The sequence below is a fragment of the Adiantum capillus-veneris genome, chromosome 9 (assembly GCF_014529385.1).
Source record: "Adiantum capillus-veneris isolate H3 chromosome 9, ASM1452938v2, whole genome shotgun sequence".
NCBI lineage: Eukaryota > Viridiplantae > Streptophyta > Polypodiopsida > Polypodiales > Pteridaceae > Adiantum > Adiantum capillus-veneris.
The window spans coordinates 100,665,298-100,684,992 of NC_140939.1; the positions used below are offsets into that span (position 1 = coordinate 100,665,298).

A 19,695-nucleotide genomic window follows, 5' to 3' on the forward strand; every position below is an offset into this window, starting at 1 on the left:
TAGACTGATGACCCAAATAACCCGAGGAAGTCAGTGCCTTTCTTCTGCTTTTTGTAGCGCTTTTCGGCTTCGTTCTGCACGTCAAAAAGCTGGCTAATCCGTGCATCAATCACCTCTTCTAATTCTTGCTCTGTAAACATCCTTGGAGTAGGAGGTTTCTTGAGTGCCGGTTTGAGGGGTGGCTCCGTGGTTTTCCGCCACTGTGAGTGCACCTCGTCGAAGGAGGTCTAGGTGAAAAATTTTGCAAGTTTAGGGTCCTTCGCAAATTTCATCTCAGCTTTGTCGCATCATTGACCAATCTCCTATGTTCCATCTCTTCAAGCTCCACCTAAGTAGGACGAGACGGGCCGTACTCCTTGCGTGAATCTTCTTCGTGATCTCTTCCCGCATCTCCGGATGCAGAGGAAGTCGACTGTCCTTTGCTTGAATCCATAAGTGCCACGTAAAAACGATCGGATTTCCTGGTAGAAGAGAAATCAGCCATGCTCTGATACCACTGTAATAGACTTGGACACTCCAAGTCAAGAATCTACCGTGACACGACAGGAATTCACCTCAAAACAGTTCACAAATTGATTCGACACTGGCTCGACGGAGTTCCGTGCCAAGAGGTATTGGCCCCAAAGACTGGCGCCTCTTTCGGTATTTCTTTTTGTATTAAAATCTGTGCTCAAAGTACAAGGGAGTGATTGGGTCTCACTGTAATAGACTTGTACACTCCAAGTCAAGAATCAATCACGACAGCACCAAATAACCACTTCAAAACAATTCACAGATCACAATAGATTTGCACTGGCCCGGCGGAGTTCCGTGCCTAGAGATATTGGCCCCAAAGATTAGCGCCCGTTTCAGTATTTTTTTATGTATTAATCAATGATCAAAGTACAAGAGAGCGGTTAGGGTTTCACTCTCAGACTGTGTAAAGAATGAGGATTCAAGAGAGCTACACAAGACAAGCACAAAGCACATAGAGATGGAAAGCTTCTTCTTCTTCTTCGCACAGAAAAAAGAGTACAAAATGACTAAGTGCTAAAGCTGAAAAGTAGCACATATGTACATGCGGTCACTAAGTGTGAACACGCTAGAAGCGTACTAGGCTGGCACTATAAGTGTAGTCCAGCTATAGAATCACTGGCAGAGATCCTCCGTGCCGATCACCTAACGCGCCAGTGAGTAAATGCCGTAAGCGGCCAAGACCCGTAGTGGATGCCAGCTCAAGATGTAGAGCTCGACATCTCAACACTCCCCCTCGAGCTCTGCATGTCGCAGAGTCCAAGCATAGTCCGGAAACGTCGAAGCTTCTTAGCTTCGAGGGCCTTGGTAAAGATATCCGCTATCTGTTGCTCTGTGTTGACGTAGACCAAGTCGATGTCGCCCGCCAACACTCGCTCTCGAACGTAGTGGTAATGGACCTCTATGTGTTTGGTCCTGGCATGGAACACTGGGTTCCTAGCCAACTGCATGCTGCTGAGGTTTTCACAATGGATGACAATCTGCTGGTCCACCTGCACTCCCAAAGAGAACATGAAGCCACTCGTAGATCTCCTATCAACAATGCTACCTGCCTAATCTGCATCTGTATACCCATACAATGCTAATGGTGCATCTGCTGCATAGAACAATGCGTAGTCAAGAGTCCCTTGCACATACCGAAGTGTGCGTTGTACTCCATCCAAAGTGGCTTCCTCGGAAGCTGCATGAACTGACTCTCCAAGCCTACTGTGTAGCTCATGTCTGGCCTCGTGATAGTCAAGTAGATTAGACTACCCACAATCTTCCTGTACATCTTGACATCCTCAACAACATCACCCTTCTCTGCACTCAGCTTTGCATTCACATCCAAGGGAATAGAAATTAGCTTACAATCAACCATACCATACTTTGACAACATGTCCAAAGCATACTGTCTCTGTGACAGCCATACACCCTCTGGAGTCCTGATCACCTCAATGCCAAGAAAGTAGCGCAACTCGCCCAAATCTTTCATTTCCAACTCCTGTTTGAGAAGACCCTTCACATGGTCAATCTCCATAGCATTGTCACCCACAATAATAAGGTCATCTACATATATGGTAATGACCACAATCCCCACATCACTCTCACGTACATAGAGTGAATGATCAACATGAGCTCTCCTAAACCCAATACTGACAAGATACTTGGCAATCCTGTCATACCATGCTCTAGAGCCGTGCTTCAAACCATACAAAGCTTTGAGAAGTCTGCATACATAATCTGGGTAACTTGGATCGACATAACCAGGTGGCTGATCCATATACACTTCCTCTTGCAACTCACCATTCAAGAAGGCATTCTTTACATCCATTTGATGCATAATCCATCCTCTAGATGCAGCCACTGCTATGACAGCTCTCACAGTCGTCATCTTTGCCACTGGAGCAAAGGTCTCCTCATAGTCTATGCCATACTTCTGTGCATAACCGTTTGCGACCAGCCTTGCCTTGTGACGCTCAATGTTACCATCAGCCTTATGCTTGGTTTTATACACCCATTTACAGCCAATAGCTTTCTTGCCACTTGGCAATGGCACCAACTCCCATGTGTCGTTTGCTTCCAATGAAGCCATCTCTTCATTCATTGCATCATCCCAATGCACATTTCCAACTGCATCCTCAAAACATGTGGGCTCCACATCCTGTATCACCTTAGCCATGTAGGCTTGGTGATGCACTAGATACCCATCATAAGTCAATTTCTGAATTGGATTTCTGACTCTATTAGATCTGCGCGGTCCTGGGTCACTCCTTTGCCCTCTAGCATCTTCTTGTACTTTCCTTGCACCAGGTGTCCTGACAGCCGGAATTCCAAATTCCTCATCAAGACTTTTTTTTTTTAGAGAAAAAGATCCGTCTATTAGTTAATGAAAACTGCCCATAGGGCTACATCCACCTCTGCGACAGAGTTCTACAACAAGCATGATGGGGAGACTCTCCCAATGAAAAAACAACATATATACAATGAGGCTAAATCAAGAGATGGGAGGAGGAAAGAGCCACATAGGTGGACAGTAGTGCCATCTGAGCACCCCCTGGACTATGGTGTAGAAAGGCCCAGGGCGCCAAACTCGAAGAAAAGCCTCGCGGCGCTCCCGCATGCGGTCAGAGCTGCCCTGTAGTCCCTCAAGCTGTCCTCTGAGAGTATGGATCAGCTCTAGCCAAAAGTCACGAACAGTCTCTGTTGGTGGCATAGGACGAGCCTCAAAGATACGGAAACAGCGGGCCCGCCAGATGAACCAGAGAGCTAGGCCGCTGATGAGCTCCCAACACTCCTCTCTCTCACTACACCACTCCTGTGGAGTAATCTCTGTAGCAGGCTGGAGTGTAGGTCGCCCCCCCTGTATCACTATCATCTTGCTAGTGGAAGATAGCTCAAACTGAAGTGCTGGGCCCGTGAGGGTGGACCAAGCCGCTGCCCCCCAAGTGTACTCTCGAGCCGTGGAGAGGGCAGGCATCAGCCGAAGAACACGTAGCCACACCTGCTGGGCCGAGGGACAGTCCCAAAGACAGTGACGTTGACTCTCCACCAACTGGTCACAGGCTGCACATGCGGCCGAGAGGCCACTATGCACAAGCCAGCTCCCTACTGCTGTGGCTCTGTGTGCAATCAGCCACTGGAACAAGGTGACTCGCCTCGGCTGTCTAGAGTCCCACAGCCTCTGCCAAAAAGCTGCCAAGAACTCGAATGTGAGGCCCTCCTCCTGCCAATGACGTGCTGCAGCGGGGCGGGCCTCTCTCTATGCTGCAAGTATATGACGTCCAAGCCGAACAGTGTACTGAAAGAAGGGGACTCCTGGGCGGTCGGCAGAAGAGAAGGGGTCCCTCCATAGCCACTCACCAGGATCCCACTGTACTCGTGCCAGTGGACAACACTCCCAAGCCCATAGCCTCCAGTGTCCAGTCTCAAGAGCTGCTGGGACAGGGTCTATGACGCAAGTCCTCCCACAGATGCCCACAACGCGGATCCTCTGGAAACAGCACTCTGCTACCTATGGGGCCTCTACTGCAACTCGATGTAATCGTCCCCCACCCTGAAGCTCGAAGAACAGGGCTGGGACAGTCTCTGAGCAAGCCTTGACTGAAATGAGAACCTCCAGTCATGTGAAGGCTCCCATCCACCGGGGTGCTACAGGCTCGAGAGGCGTGAGCCACTCAGCTGGAACTGACTCTGAGATGTCCTGACACATGCTCTGCACCCCTCTCATGCCCTGTAGGTGGACAGCTTGCACCTCCTCTGACAAACCTGTGAACTCTAGCCAGTCACCTAGAGAACGCGCTGGACCTGCCGCCATGGGACCCCAAGAAACATGAGGCTGACTCCCAACCAAGTGGCCTCTCTGAGTGCTAACCATGGGGTTCCAGACGAGGGGCTGCCGTAGGCGCTCCTCCGTGCACATCGGCTGTCTCTGCTCTAGGCCACGCCGTAAGATCTCCCAAGATCAAAGCAAACTCACACGAATCTGTCCTCCAGTCTCCTGCTCAAACCAACTCGGCGCAGCTCTGAAAAGATCCATCTGGTCGAAGGTTGCCAAGGGCCTCCTGACTGAGGCACCCTGGCACGAAGCCTCTGCAACAAGAATTCCTTCCAGGGCTCCTCGCCTGGAAGAATTCCTCTGACGACAAACTTCCCAAGAAGGGATCTGCTCTGCTATGCAGGATCAATGATCCCAAGCCCTCCCTAAGAACAAGGAAGTGTGATGACCGACCAAGCCACCTTGGCTCGGGCAATTTGAGTATCGCGATTCGCGACCTGACCAAAGGAAGTTCCTGATCAACCTCTCTACCTGACTGATACAAGAACTCGAGAAGATTCAGCAAGAAGTGATGTACCACATAGTCGCCAACAACACCTAGTTGGCAACTACTACTCTACCAGCCAGCGAAAGTCGTGTTGAGCTCCAATGTAACAGCTTTCTCCTGATGGACAGGAGAAGAGGAGCAATCTGCTGCTCGGGGGACAAGTCTAGACCAACCTGACAACCCAAGTACCGAACTGCAGTCCCTGGAGGAATCCACCGGAAACCCTCTCCTGGCATCCAATCTGGCACAGGAGCACTGCCAACCGAGAAAGCCACTGTCTTTCTCCAGTTGATCAATGCGCCCGATGCACAGCAGAAGGTCTCCAAAGCCTGCTCACATCTGTGTAGATTGGCCTCCTGGCCCTCTAAGTACAAGGCTGAGTCATCGGCAAACTCAGCGTCCAGAAGCTCATCTCCCCATATAGGGAGTGCTAAGCCTCTCAAACCAACCTGCTGTGACACCAAAAATCTGCTCATTGCCTCCGCATAGAACAGAAAGAGAAAAGGGTCAAGAGGACAACCCTGTCTGACCGAACGTGTGAGCATGAAGCGCTCACCTCTACCTCCTGCCAACAGCACCTGACTGTGAGTCTGTCTGTACAAAGCTGACACCCCTCTGATCCAAGCATCTGAGAAGCCCATCCTGCGTAGCGTGCCCTCTAGAAAGTCCCAGTCAACTCTGTCGTATGCCTTCTCAAAATCGAGAAGAAGAATCACAAGGTCCTCCCCACGGAGCCGTGCAAGGGCAGAAGCCTCCCAAAAAATGAAGATGTTGTCAAGGATACTGCGTTCCTTGACAAAACCTGTCTGAGTCCCATGTATAAGGCTCTCCAAAAGTGGTTGAATCCTCTAACTCAGAGCCTTGGCAAGAATTTTGTAGGCTGAGTTGAGAATGGTGATGGGGTGCCATTGTCGAATCTCATCAAAGGAGCCACCCTCCTTTGGAATGAGGTAAATCAGGCCCTCACTCATGCTATACGGGATCACTCCTGTGTGCAAAATGTACTGAAAGGCACTACAAAGATCTGGGCCAAGCAGGTCCCAGTACTCCAAGAAGAAGCTGGGAGTCAGCCCATCCTCATCTGGACAGCTACCATGAGGGAGGGCCCTAAGAGCCGTATGTAGCTCCTCAAGCTGAAGAGGTATCTCTAGCCTCTGGCGCATCTCCTCAGTCACAAGACAAGGCATCTGTGCCCAAACCTGCTCCCTGCATGCATCCTGTCTCTCTGACTCGGGCTCAGTCGACAGTAACTCACGGTAAAAGTCAATAGCAACTGCACGCATATCCTCTGGATCACAAACAACTGACCCATCGGGTCTCCTCAACTGATTGACCTTGGCATGCGAGTGCCGAGGTCCCACTGTCTCAAAAAAATCACCTGTCACTCTGTCACCCGCCTGAGTCCACTGAGATGCCTGTCGGTGAAAGGCAAACTCATGGCGCCTCTCCTCTATGCAAGCAAGCTCCTGTCGAGCCTGCTGTAACTGCTCCTCCAACCATGGACTGTCTGGATGCTGCTCCTGCATCCTCTGTAGTGAAGCAATGCCTCGTCTGAGACGTTGCTCCTCCTCTCTCGCTGCAGCCCGTCGAGCCAGAGACTCCTGGAGAAAGAAGTGGCTAAGCTGAGCTAGGCCTGAGGCCACTCTGTCTGCAGGTGGAGCTTGGCTGTCCATGCCCTCTGTCCATAGAGCCTCGACCCTCTCTCTGAGTGCCGAGTCAAACAAGACCCGCTCTGGGATGCGAAGCATCGTGCTCCCACTCCTCTGCCTGTCTGTCACTGTGAGGATCACTGGTGCATGGTCCGAGAAGGATGTCCCTGCTAGGATGCCCACTGATCCCCCCAAGTCACTGAAGTGGTCACTAGTGTAGAAGCGATCTATGCGCGATAGATTCACTCCTCCCACTCTGCAGTCCGATCTAGAGAAGGCAAGACTCTCTGGAGGCCTCACAAAGCCAGAATGCTGCCATGTGTCCGAGACCCTCAAAGTCATACACAACCTCTCCCAAGCTGAAAACTCGACTCCATGCACAGTAGCATGGCTGCCTCCGATCCTGTCAGAAGGGTCCTCCAACATGTTGAAGTCCCCTCCTACACACCACTGGTCAACCTCTGGCAAAGACTCAACAATCTGTGACCAAAACTCTGCACGAGCACTCGCCACATTGGGCGCATAGATGTTCAGGAAACCCACAAGGCCACCCTGAACCTGCATAGTAATCCACTGAGCCCTGCCTGGCACAATAATCCCTCTGCCCACAATGACCTACTGCAATGAGTCCGCAATAGTCATACATACCCCACCCTGGATGCCTCCAGGTCCAAAAGCAGCTGACCAAAAGGTATCATAGCATCCACGCAAAATCTGACCACATCGCGGAATGCGGCTCTCAGACAAATGGTGCTCCTGAAGCATAAGGAGATCAATCTCTCCTCCCACAAGGCAACGCTGAAGCTCCTGACGCAATCGGCCCCTCTGTCGCTGAAACTAGGGCCCACCTAGTCCTTGCACGTTCCACGAGACGATCCTCATGGGGAGCGAGAGAGAACAGATGCTGCCACAGTAGCAAGACGGGCTATCTTCGAGGCTGGCTTGGATGGGGAGTAATCCGCATCCGAGCGCCCTCTAGATAGGCGAGACTGCAGTGAGTGCCTGGTCCAAGCCCAAGCAGAGCGAGCCGTGCGTAAAGCAACCTCCTCTGTCTAGGAGTCCTCATGAATGTATACATAGCAAGGCAAACACTGCGTATCAGCAAAAAAGTACACCACAATGTGTCTACATCCTGCTGAGTCTGGGGGTGTCACCACAAACTTGGCCAGTGGCCACAAAGTCTGCAGCAAATCTGTAACGCCAAGTTCTCCCATGGGGTGAGAGAACTCAAGAACCTGTGTATGCAACCATCCCACCACTGAGTCGAGGGACCACTCTGTCTCGGTCCTACCACAGAGGGGGAAGGAGAAACCAACTGCTGAGTCCAAGGCCTCTGTCCCCCTAGCGGCAAGGAACAAAGCGTGGACCCTGAAGCAGGCTGCCTCGTGGTCTGCTGCGGAATCGCCGAGAAAGCGAGTGAACCCGTAATCGAAGAAATCCCAGCGGTGTCGGAGGTCAATGCTCGTCAGACCACGAGGGATAGCTGCAAGCGAAGATGTTTGAATCTGCAGAGGGGGCCGCAAGAAGGGCTGACCCTCTCTCGCTAGGCGACTCGTGGCAAAGGCGCTGCCAAGAGATCTCCTAGCCGCTGGCGAGGGACCACTCTCCTGAGTCGACTGTGGTGCTGGAGTAGGAGGAGGGGGAGAAGGAGCTGGGGGGGACGGAGGAGAAGAGAAGCCGGGTGGGGCGACAGAGACAGGGGGCGAGGTGGGGAGTGGGCGGGAGCAGAGGGCGGGGGAGGGGATGAGGAGGAGGAGGGGAAATCGGAAGGCGGAGTGGCTGGCGAGGGTGAGGCGGAGGTGGAGGCTGGCGTAGGGGGCTCCTCTTGCTCAAGAGGACCAAAGCGGTTCCCCGTGGGGACCCACTGCTACTGAGTAGGCACCTGAGGGCCACTCTGAGTGCCAGGCTGTCTCTGTGGCCCCTGGCCTCGACGGCCACGGGCCTGCTGCCACCCCTCCTCCGCTGGAGCCCCAGGCTCGGAGGGTGGCTCTAAATCTGTGCGCTGTGTCGCAGGCTGTGGCTGCGGCCCAGCCTTGGCAAGCTGGGGCTGAGGCTCAGGTGCGGGTCGTGGTCTCCTCCGTGGACAAGCCTTCGCTAGGTGGCCCATCTGTCTGCAAATGAAGCACTGGTTCGGGAGACCCGAGTACTCCACACTCTGTCTAAACCAACCCCCACTCACCCGAGGCAGAAGGATGACCTTCGGGAGCGTGTGGGTATCTCTGACCAAAACTCGAACTGAAGGGATGCCAGCCACCTTGGCAGCTACTGATGCTGCCGTACGAGGTGTCTCCAGGACAGTCCCGATGGCGGAGCCAATCCTAGAGAGAAGTGGAAGGTACTCCCTCCGTAAACCCGGAAAGCAGACTGAGATGGGGATGTCCGCCTCCTCTACTAGCACATCCGAAGTCGGGTCAAAACCATATCGCCACTGTCGAAAGTGGGCGCGTGATGCTCGGATGGCCAATGGACTCATAGGCTATGACCTTGGAGGCCATCTCGGAAGTCTCCAACTCAATCTGGTAGTACCCCCATCCGAGAATCTGGACATCCAAGATCTTGCCCACCTTTGCGAGGAGGCGGGCCTGGAGAAGGTCTCACAGCTCTCCTCTGCTAGGACGGGTGCCGAGAACCTTGCAGATGACAGAAGTCGCCTGCAAGCGTTCTACCTCTGCGGCAAGGCTCGCTTGCTCTGTCGGTGAAAGAGCAAGTCGAATGGTGGGCTCAGCGGGGTCGGGCAAGGGGGCTTCAAACGAGTCCCTCTGAGGTTGGGCTAGAGCCTCCATATGTGTCTACTGCTGAGTCGAAGAAGCGGGCGGTGAAGAAAATCTGCGAATGAGTACGCCAAGCACTTGTCCGAAGAGAAAGCTTTGCCGAGCCAGGTGCAGAAGACCTTCGGGAGCGAAGAGGACGGGGGGGGGGATGGGGGGACGACGAGGGCGAAGTGGGCAGCCGGGTAATGTGCGGGTGCACAAGCGGCAGCGAGCGGGGGGATGGGGTGGGGATGGCAACGCGAGAGGAGGGCAGCGGGCAGCCTTTGGGGTAGCGCGAAAACAGGGGGGGCAGCGGGCGGGCTGTGGGGCAGCGCGCAGGGGCAGCGGGTGGGGGGGGGGGAGGGTAGCGATGGCGCAGCAAGGGGGGGGCGAGCAGCAGTAGCGAGCACTCATATCTTCCACATCTTTCTTATTCCTCATCAAGACTTTGTTCAGAACCATCTGAATCCATGTCTATATGTGAAAAGCCTGATGATGCATCAACCATAAAGGGAGGTTCATCAACCTTTTCCTTTCCTTTTCGTGATACATTCCCTGTACCTGCTGGTGGAGTAACCTGCGTACGTAGTCTACCATTCCATGGCTTCTCAATAGAGCCACGAGAAGACTCTTGTGGTCCACTCAAAACCTGTGACTTTGGCCTCACATTTTGTACAACCACATCATCTTTTACATCAGCCCCAATAGTGCCATGTGCATTACTATACCAACTGCTCATCTCATCAAAGACTACATCTCTGCTCACTCGTAATTCTCGTGTAGTAGGATTGTAGCACCTGTACCCCTTTTGTTCAAGGGAATATCCCACAAGAATACATTTCTCTGCTTTAGGATCCAATTTCCTACGCAACTCATCTGGTACATGCACGTAAGCTGTGCATCTAAACACTTTCAAGTGTGCCAAATCAGGCTTTGTAACTGTAAAATTTTCCTCAGGTGTTACATCATGCACCGCAGTTGTAACTGTCCTGTTCATAATGTACAGAGCTGTATTTACAGCTTCAGCCCAGAAATGATGAGGCATATTCTTCTCATTCATCAATGCACGTGCAACCTCTGCAATGTGCCTGTTTTTCCTTTCTGCGACCCCATTCTATTGTGGAGTGTCTCCCCCTCCATCTGACCTCAATGTCTTCATTGCATATCTATCTCCTTCTCAATCATGACTTTGAAGTCCTGAAAGTGACCAAACACTTCACTTTTGTTACGCATGAAGTAGACCCATACTTTCCTTCTATGGTCATCAATGAAAGAGACATAATACCTGCAACCATGTATACTTGTAGTATTGGTTGGACCCCAAACATCTGTGTGCACCACCTCAAGTGGCTTTTTACATACATTGCTCTCATGTGGAAATGAGCCCTTTGACTGTTTTCCAAACTGGCATGCTGCACACACTTTATGCATACCATCCACCTTGAATTTGGACAAACCTTTTACAATCTGTTTTGATTGCATGCTGCGCAATCTCTGCTCATTGACATGGCCAATGCGTTTGTGCCAAATGTCAACATCAGCCACAACACCTGTGTCCTGTGCAAATAATGCAGCTTTTACCTCAGGCATGTCTACATTCAGCGTAAACATTCTGCCTACACATTTTCCCTCTGTGATCAGCTTACAACCATTCTGGAAACCTTCTACATAACAACCATTCGGATTGAAACGAACCTGCAAACCTTGCTCAACCATTTGTCCAACAAAAACAAGATTCTTTGTAATGTTTGGGACATGAAGTACATCTGCTAAGTACTTTGATTTCCCACTCTTTGTATTTAGAGGTATGTCCCCTACATGAGCAATGGGGTGAGCTGTGTCATCTCCTGTCTGTACATAGCCTGACACATCTGGTTTGCGCATATCTCTAAACCACTCTCCGCGAGATGTCATGTGATTAGAGGCACCTGAATCCACATACCAAACATCATCTTGGGTGGAATTCTCTACAGTCATTGTATTCATTACATGCTGCATAACAAACATGCGCTTGTTTTTGCTGTCATCTACATCTCTGCTAGTAGATGCATAGTTGCCTTGTTCTCTCTTTCCACTTGCTTTTCCCTTTGGACAGTCACATGACATGTGACCTATTTCACCACAAGTCCAACATTCTCTGCTATCTGCAGTATGTTGCTGCCTACTTGATCCTGCACCATGACCTCTTTGACTCCCCCTGCCTTGAGACTGGTTTCCCCTGCCACCTGTATTGTTTTGATTTGATTGAACTTCTTGAAATTGGCCCCTGCAACCTCTTGGGCCTCGACCACGACCTCTATCTCTACCTCTGTTGGAGTTAGAATAGAAGGCCTATTCAGAATTATTTCTGCCATGAGAAGAAGATGTGTGAAGGTTCTTCTCCTCAAGAATAAGCATAGAAATCAAATCTTGGAACACGGGGATGTCGTATCTTGTATTCATGGAAGACCTGAAATGTACATACTCATCTCCTAAGCCATCCAAGCATGCACGGACAATGTCATCGTCTTCCACTGAGACTTTAATAGATCCAAGAGCCTCAATGATACTCTTGATCTTCAAGGCATAATCATTGATGGAGAGGTTGTTCCTCTTAACCTGATTTAGCTCCGACTTTAGTTGAAGCTTCCTGGCCTTGGTGTTCACCTCGAACACTCTGCCTAAGTTTTTCCATGCAATGGTGGGGGTTTCAGCATCCTGTAGATAGCCCATCACGTCATCTGTGATGCTCATAGAAAGCCAATACATCACTTTGCTCTGGCCTTGCTGCCAGTCCCTCAAAGATTTTCTTTATTCTGCTGTAGCATTTGCCTCGGGAATCTCTGGTTCCTTTTCATTGTCTCCTTCTACATAGTCCCAATAACCTTTTCCTTTTAGGAAATTTGTTATTCTGAACTTCCATGCAAACGGATGTTCAAAGTGAGATAACTAACCTAACCATTCTTGATCTACTAAAAGCTTATGTCATTGAAGTAGATCAAAGATCCCAATGGGAGAAGTACTTACCTTTAGTGGAGTATGCTTACAATAACACAGTACATACATCCACGGGAAAAGCACCTTTTGAGGTAATTGGGGAAAGATCAATCACCTATGCTTGCATCTTTAAGGCATGTCGCCATTTGGAAGACACTGAGATGGGCAAAAGAAATGATCATCACCACTACTAACAAGTAACTTTGTGTTGTTCCTCTTCTTTCAACTTACCCTCATGAATGCTCCTTTCAGATTTGGCTCTCAAGCCAATACCCAAGTCGTCTCGAAATAGTTGCATCACTCCTCAAGCTTCTCAGTAACAATCTGACTGAAATCGTCAGACATCTTGAAGCACTAAGATAAAATAGCTGCAATCTACAAAAACCTGCAAATCTGCTGAACCTACTATCATGGTACCTGTAACGCTTTCTACACTCAACGAGTGTCCACAATCAAGCGTACATACAACCACTGTACTTGTACAGTAATCTCTGTGTACTGCACTTTGGAGACCTGTTCAGAAACTTGTACGAAAAACCCCCAAACTTTGGCATCTGGTCGTGGATTGCGAACGAAGGGATTGTGATGCTCTTGCTCTCTTAGCCTCTCATGCCTGCACCAGGCTCTGATACCATGTAAAGAATGAGGATTCAAGAGAGCTACACAAGACAAGCACAAAGCACACAGAGATGGAAAGCTTCTTCTTCTTCTTCGCACAGAAAAAAGAGTACAAAATGACTAAGTGCTAAAGCTGAAAAGTAGCACATATGTACATGCGGTCACTAAGTGTGAACACGCTAGAAGCGTACTAGGCTGGCACTATAAGTGTAGTCCAGCTATAGAATCACTGGCAGAGATCCTCCGTGTCGGTCACCTAACGCGCCAGTGAGTAAATGCCGTAAGCGGCCAAGACCCGTAGTGGATGCCAGCTCAAGATGTAGAGCTCGACATCTCAACAAACTGTGCGTCCAGATGCTCTGCAGAGTGAGCCCAAACCTGCTTATTTAAAGTTTTACAAGGGATGCAAAATGCAGAGCCCCAAAAGCTTCAGATAAAAAGCCTAAATAAAAGAAAAGCTCTTTTCTATCTCAAACTCACTGTAGTATTTAAAAATAAAGCATTCTCTTTCTCTCTCTTGCGTAGACAAATCTTGACGCAAAAGCTGAAATCAGCGCCGTAAATTCCGGATTTTTGCCACATCATCATGCCAGCACATTTCACAGAAATATGTCCCTTCTGCTAGGGTTAGGATTAGGACTTTAGGACAGGTTTTAGGGTTAGGGTTAGGGTTAGAGTTTCTAGCAGATTTTAGGGTTTGCAGGTTTTAGGGTTAGGATTTACAGAATTAGGGTTTTCAGCAGCAGTCAAGCTTTCCTCTCGGGCAGACACGTCATCACTTTGTGACATACCCCCCTCTTGAAAGCATTATAATCGCCCTCGATTATGCCTGCAAAACAGACAGAGGCCATAAACTGTCTTAGCAGACATTGACTGTTAGTACCTACGTACTAGGAACACACATCTAGCACATGTACTAAATCGACAGTCACATCACACGACATCACAGGACATCACTCGACATCATAGGACATCACATGACATTCAACATTTATTCGGATCTTAGACCATGATTTATTGGCAATGTAGCTAGCAATCGCATCTAGATCCCATCGGGACCTCATCGATGTCTGATTGACTAACCCCTATTGCAACCATGTCTGTTCGAGATCAGTTAGACCAAAATGTTGCAGTCATTTCGTCTATTAGTTCCTGCACTGAAAAGAAGTCAAGAACAAATCAGTATCATAATCAGGAATTCCATTTCATAAAGTCATACAACAGAATACTATCAGCTTTCAGTATCCCTGAAGCTCAAAGAGACATTAGTGACTCTAGTATCTAAATCAAGGCATCTGTTGACAAAGGAGCGGAGTGACTCCCCTCTTGTGCATCCCACTACACCAGATCTCCGGCCAAGCTAAATTCTAGGTTCCATTTGGAGTAGACTATGCTAAACCAAAAGCATTGAGGTAAAGTTTCACAATCTGAGGAGTATCTGCTAGGTCCTCCTCCTCCATCCACTTCGCATCCAATGTAGGATAGTTCTTGAACTTAGCCAAGAACCGCTTTCGGACTTTATCTTTATTCTTCGTATCCTTATGTGCCAAAATCTGTTCAGGAACAAGGATCTCCTCGTTTTCTTCCACTTCGAGTTGCTCATCAGGCTCCCCATCATCAGGCACATCACCTTTAAAAGGTTTCAAGAGACTCACATGAAATGCATTGTGAACCTCCAAGTATCTTCCAGTTTCAGTGCGAAGGAGACATCATTTATCTTTTTAGTGATCTGGAAATGTCCGTAGTATCGCATACTAAGCTTTGGAAAAAGCCTCTCCTTTCCCTTTTTCTTTCTCAAGGCAGCTTGCGGAGTCGGTGCAGACTCCAATCCCTCTTCCTCTTGTTCATGGAAAAGTGGTTGAAACGCCAGTTCCGCATGTGATACCAGTTCAGCCCACTACCTTACAGCAGCCGAATGTTGGCTCTAATGGACATGGAAGCGGTTTCTAGGCTATGCAAAAGGTTTTCCCACCACCCTTTGTAAATCCTGGGTACTTTGGAGGTGGATATGTGTTTCAGATCATGGTTGGTTATGTGCCTGGAAACCAGTTTTACATGCCGGGAACATTGTTTGGGGGTGCACAGAGTATGATGTCGAACCCCATGTATGGCAATGTTGGCATGCAATCCGATTTTAAGGGAGTCAGGGTAGTTTTGGCATGCCACAGGGCATTTTTGGTATGGCTGGCTATCAAAATGAGCAAGCACGTATTACACCTATAAGCCCTGTAGTCAGTGGTCCGGCAATTTCCTTATTGCCTGTCACTGTTCCTATGCTACAGGCACATCCTATGGACCAATTGACGGCTTATGAGAATCCAAAACCATACAAGAAAGGTGGTACAGCAGTGTAGTTTGACACGTTTTGTGGATTTGAAGATCGGATTAAGGCTCTCTCCTTCTTAAAGCATTTTGATGCCGCATTTGCTGGAGGTAACTTTACAGAGCCTTCAAAGGTTAGAAAAGCTGCTACCTTCTTGAAAGGAAATGCAAGTCAGTGGTGGAGTACACTGTTGTTACAGGGACGGGCTCCTTCCACTTGGATCTACTTCAAACACGTATTTGCTTCCGCTTGGTTGACCAATGAGTTCGAGATCGATGTTATGTCAGATTGGCACAGCTTAGATGCATCAAAATGTAGAGATCTTGAAGATTATAACAGGAAGTTTTGGAAGGCCTTGCTTCCAGTCACTTCATACAGGATTGTGCCATTGACCGAGCAGATAGAGAAATACTGCTGTGGGCTGCTCAAAGAGCTACGGAATTACTGCACAAAGACAAAGGTCACCACATTGACTCAGCTGATTGAGAATGTAAACACTGGGAATGCATTGTTGCTGGGACAGTCAAGTGGTTTTAAGGGCAGTAGTAAAGAGGACAAATCTGAGAAAAATTAAGCAAAGAAGCCATTTGGAAAACATACTTCTCAAACTCCTCAAAGCACAGGTAAAGCATGGCAGTTTAAGAAGAAGTCAGCCAAGTTCTTTGGACCGCAGTCAAAGGAGCCTTTGTGCGGAAATCTCTTGATGAGAGAAAGGCTTTGATGGCTGAGGGCAAGTGCTTTAACTGTGATCAGACTGGTCACATTGCGTCCAACTGTCCGGACAATAAGAAGAGACCATAGCTGATTCAGAAGACAAAGAGGACAGGAAAGGAAAGAAGCCCAAAACCAACAGCAAATTTAGTGCCAGATATGCTCGGAGACAAGCCGCTACAGATGCCGTGAGCTTTGGAGAGCTTGGGGTCTACGGAACCAGCATGTGCTAATTTTCTTTGATCCTGGTGCCAAGGCAAACTTTATCTCACCAGAGCTGGCTTCTACTTTGGGCATAAGAGCAGATGAGATGGGATACACAGCAGAGGTAGGGTTGGCATGTCCTGGCCACTCAGAGTCTATGATACCCATTCTTGGAAAGCTGCGTCCGCATGTACAGTCCTATGTGGAAGTAAAAGAATTCTATATCATGCCACTTGAGGGCTGTGATGTCTTGTTGGGTATCCCACCACCTATCACCATTTCAATCCCATGTACTTTTTTGTACTCAAGACTTTGTATCAGATTCACCGGTTGTAACTTTTTGGTCTCATAGGTCATTTTGGCCTTTTAAAGACGTTAATATAGCATTTCATTTCATCCCCCCCCCCCCCCCCCCCCTCCCCACCCCCCCCCCTCCCTACCCCCTCTCTCTCTCTCTCTCTCTCTCTCTCTCTCTCTTTTGAGGAAAGCGCATGTCCACCACCGGTAAGTGAGAAAAATAGGGTGGAACGAGCCCAACGCCGAATAAAGTCATAGCACTGGGACTCTACTGCTCAAGAAGAACCCGATGAAGAATCCCACTGCCATATCAATGTATGGATATATCCAACTAGATGGCAGAGAGTGTCCTGTATCACCTGTGGGTTTGCACTAAGAATGTGGGGGTGAGACATTTGGGCTAGAGTGAGATGGTCCACCCTTATCCTGCCTCGTTCTGAGGGTGGGCTTGGCATCATAGACCCTGAGATTCAGATCAGAGCACTTCTTTCCAAGCTCATTGTCAGAGGACTATTTCTTGGCAATGAGCCTTGGAAGAAGTTTCTCCACGCAGCGTTGCAGAGGGCATCACCTAGCTATGGCACACGTGATGGCCGTTCCTGGGTTTCAGGGATGAGGTTTATTTACTCGGATGCTTCACTCTCTGTTCTGGATCTTCCCCTTTCATGCAGTCCATATTGAGGATTTGGAGAACCATGAGAGCTGTTCTTATTCGCAAAGAGCCTCGTTGTAGAGAGGAGATTGATAGACAGCCTCTCATTTGGAACTCCTATGTTTTAGATAGTGAGCGGAACCAGTTGGGACACAGGACTCACATTGATTGGGCTATTTGGGATGAGGGTCCAGCTCGTACAGTTCATGCATGGTTACAATCGAGATTGCTTACTGCAGATTTTCTGGCAGAGTACTATGAGATTGGCAGAGGTACTGCTCAGAGGATGTTAGAGATTGACGATGCTATACCCCAGCACTGGTGGGATGTTATTTCTGGCACGGTTGAGATGGATACCCATCCTAGTTGGTGGGGCTTTGTTTATGAGGAGGGCACCCTAGGCCTTGTCAGACATCACATGAGATTCTTTGTCGTTGCTGAGAGTCAGGATTGCCTGCCTCACATCCAGATTGTTTTTGATGCTGGGGGGAGTACGGACGACTATGCTGACCTTTCCTGGCAGCCTGTACGCATTGTTGGCTCACAAGGGAAGAGGAAGGAGATTGATCCTATCTTTCCTCTAGAGGATCCGCGTCGCTGGCGATTATGGCTCTGGGAGGGTAGACCCCTTGCCCAAGTCTATTGGGATCCTGGCGAGTGGTTCTGGCCTCATCATGATGCAGACAGAGCTAATCTCCCTTTCTTCGCTTACACTGTGCGCAGTGCACGTGTATCTCTGGTAGCTAGACAGTCTGCACAGCCCACTCACCTCAGGATGTGGTTACATGCTGGTTTAGACCACTTATTCTTGAGACATTTTTGGGCTGCCATTTGGAGGCTATTGATTGATTACAGGATTTGCTATTTTCTTTGGATGATAGCCCATGCAAGACTCGCAGTAGGTGAGCAGTATGGAGGGCAGTGGGGGGCGGGGGCCAGCGATGGCAAGAGGGGGAGGTGCGAGCAGTAGCAGCGAGCCAACCCATCTGAAGCAAGCAAGTTTCTAGAATTATTTACTAGAGATAATAGATGAGGCCAATTTCCCCTCCAAGAGGTTAATTTTGTCGTGCATGTCTTCCCTCTCCTTCTTCCACTCTTTCTTTTCCGTCTTCCACTTCTCTCGGTCTTTGTTCCACTCCTCTTCCATTTGTCACATCTTGCTTTGCCATTCCTCTTCCATCTTTGTCATTTTTGCGAGTAGATCCTGTTGGATGGTGTTGATCGTGTTGTCCGAGTTTTGCTTATTGAGGTTGATCATTCTCACAAGCTTTGTCTCCAAGGCTGCTTTTGAATTCTTGGAGCTCATCTTTGATGCTTTCTTGCTAATAAACAGCAAAAAGACCTAAAAACAGGTCTAATACCCTAAAAACGGTAAGAAAACAACCTCCAAGTCCTAAAACACAACAAAAAACAGACCCAAAGCACTAAAAACAGTAAAAAACGGCCTTGAAACCTATTAAACAGTAAAAAACAGACCTAAAACCCTAAAAACAGCAAGATACATACATAAGAACCTAAAAAACAGCAATAAAACATAGAAAAACAGTCATGGAACCCTAAAAACAGTGGAAAAACAGCAAGAAATGTGTCCCAAGAAAACCAAGAAAGCGAGAATCAAGAAACAAGATTCAAGATCCAAGAAGCGAAAATCAAGATTCAAGAATCAAGAATGCGTGCGTGAGAGAGAGAGAGAGAGAGAGAGAGAGAGAGAGAGACCATGTAAACATTCATGTACAAAGGTGTGATTTTTTCAGGCTTCGGTGTTGATGTTTTGAGTTTTTCAAGTCTCCAACATGGTTTTCAATAAGTATTTTCAACCGTGCTTTATAACTCGTGAATCGGACTTGTACATCATGAGTTATGGGCATCCGAAGTGGGCGGTCTCAACTTAGAAGGTGATTGAGGGTGCATGCGACAAGGGCAAATTGGCCAACTTGAAAATTGGAGTTAGAAATGCTAAGGTTTAAGACTTTTAGATGTAGCCGAGATGATGGGCTTCGAGCCGTCTGTTACGGTGTGTCATTCGGTGACCGGAGCAGCAAGGGGAAGTTGTCCGAGAAGCTCACATGTTTTGGGGGAAATCTGGAAATTTTTGCGCATGAGGGAATTGGGAAGCTTGAGGAGGTTTCCATGTGTCATGAGGATAATCCCACATGAGAAGGGAAAAGTGGAAGGTGGAGGGTATATCGCCTAAAGGGGGAGTACCCTTTAGGTGTATCACTTGATGCAAGCTTGGCTTGGTGGGCTCGTGGAGGCTAGGGGAGAGAGATGGTGCATTTTCCAACCTATTCACACCACCTACCCAGGCGCCTGGTCAAATTTTTGGTCCCCGACCACTTGCCCCCACCCCATTCCTTAGTCAAAGGGTCATCGACACCTCTTTTTTTTCCAAAAAAGGCCTAAAATGAGCCAATTAAAAGGTGCCTTGACAGAGAGCCTTGTCGGCTAAGAAGAGAGAGAAAATCCTTGGGGATAAAAGATAAGAAAACCCCCATTTTAATAGCTGCAACACCTGCACAACTTCCAGAGAGCTCATTTTGGAGCAAGAGAAAGGACACCTCCATGTTCGAGTGGCCATAACTTCTTCATTTCTCATCTGTTTTTTGCCTATGGATACTCTACGGAAATCTCCACAAGACAAGCGTCATCATGATATTCTTTGAGTGTGTTCCATGCTTGAAGGGTTTTTCATAAATCT

General features: G+C 48.8%; 1 protein-coding gene across 1 annotated transcript; it reads left to right on the forward strand.

Annotated features, from left to right (window-relative positions):
* The first annotated feature begins 16,649 nt into the window (after positions 1 to 16,649).
* On the forward strand, positions 16,650 to 18,224 carry LOC147450896 (uncharacterized). Its single transcript, XM_086520828.1, has one exon. The coding sequence runs from the start codon at positions 17,011 to 17,013 to the stop codon at positions 17,965 to 17,967; it is 957 nt and encodes a 318-aa protein (XP_086376954.1). The 5' UTR covers positions 16,650 to 17,010; the 3' UTR covers positions 17,968 to 18,224.
* The last annotated feature ends 1,471 nt before the right edge of the window (positions 18,225 to 19,695 follow it).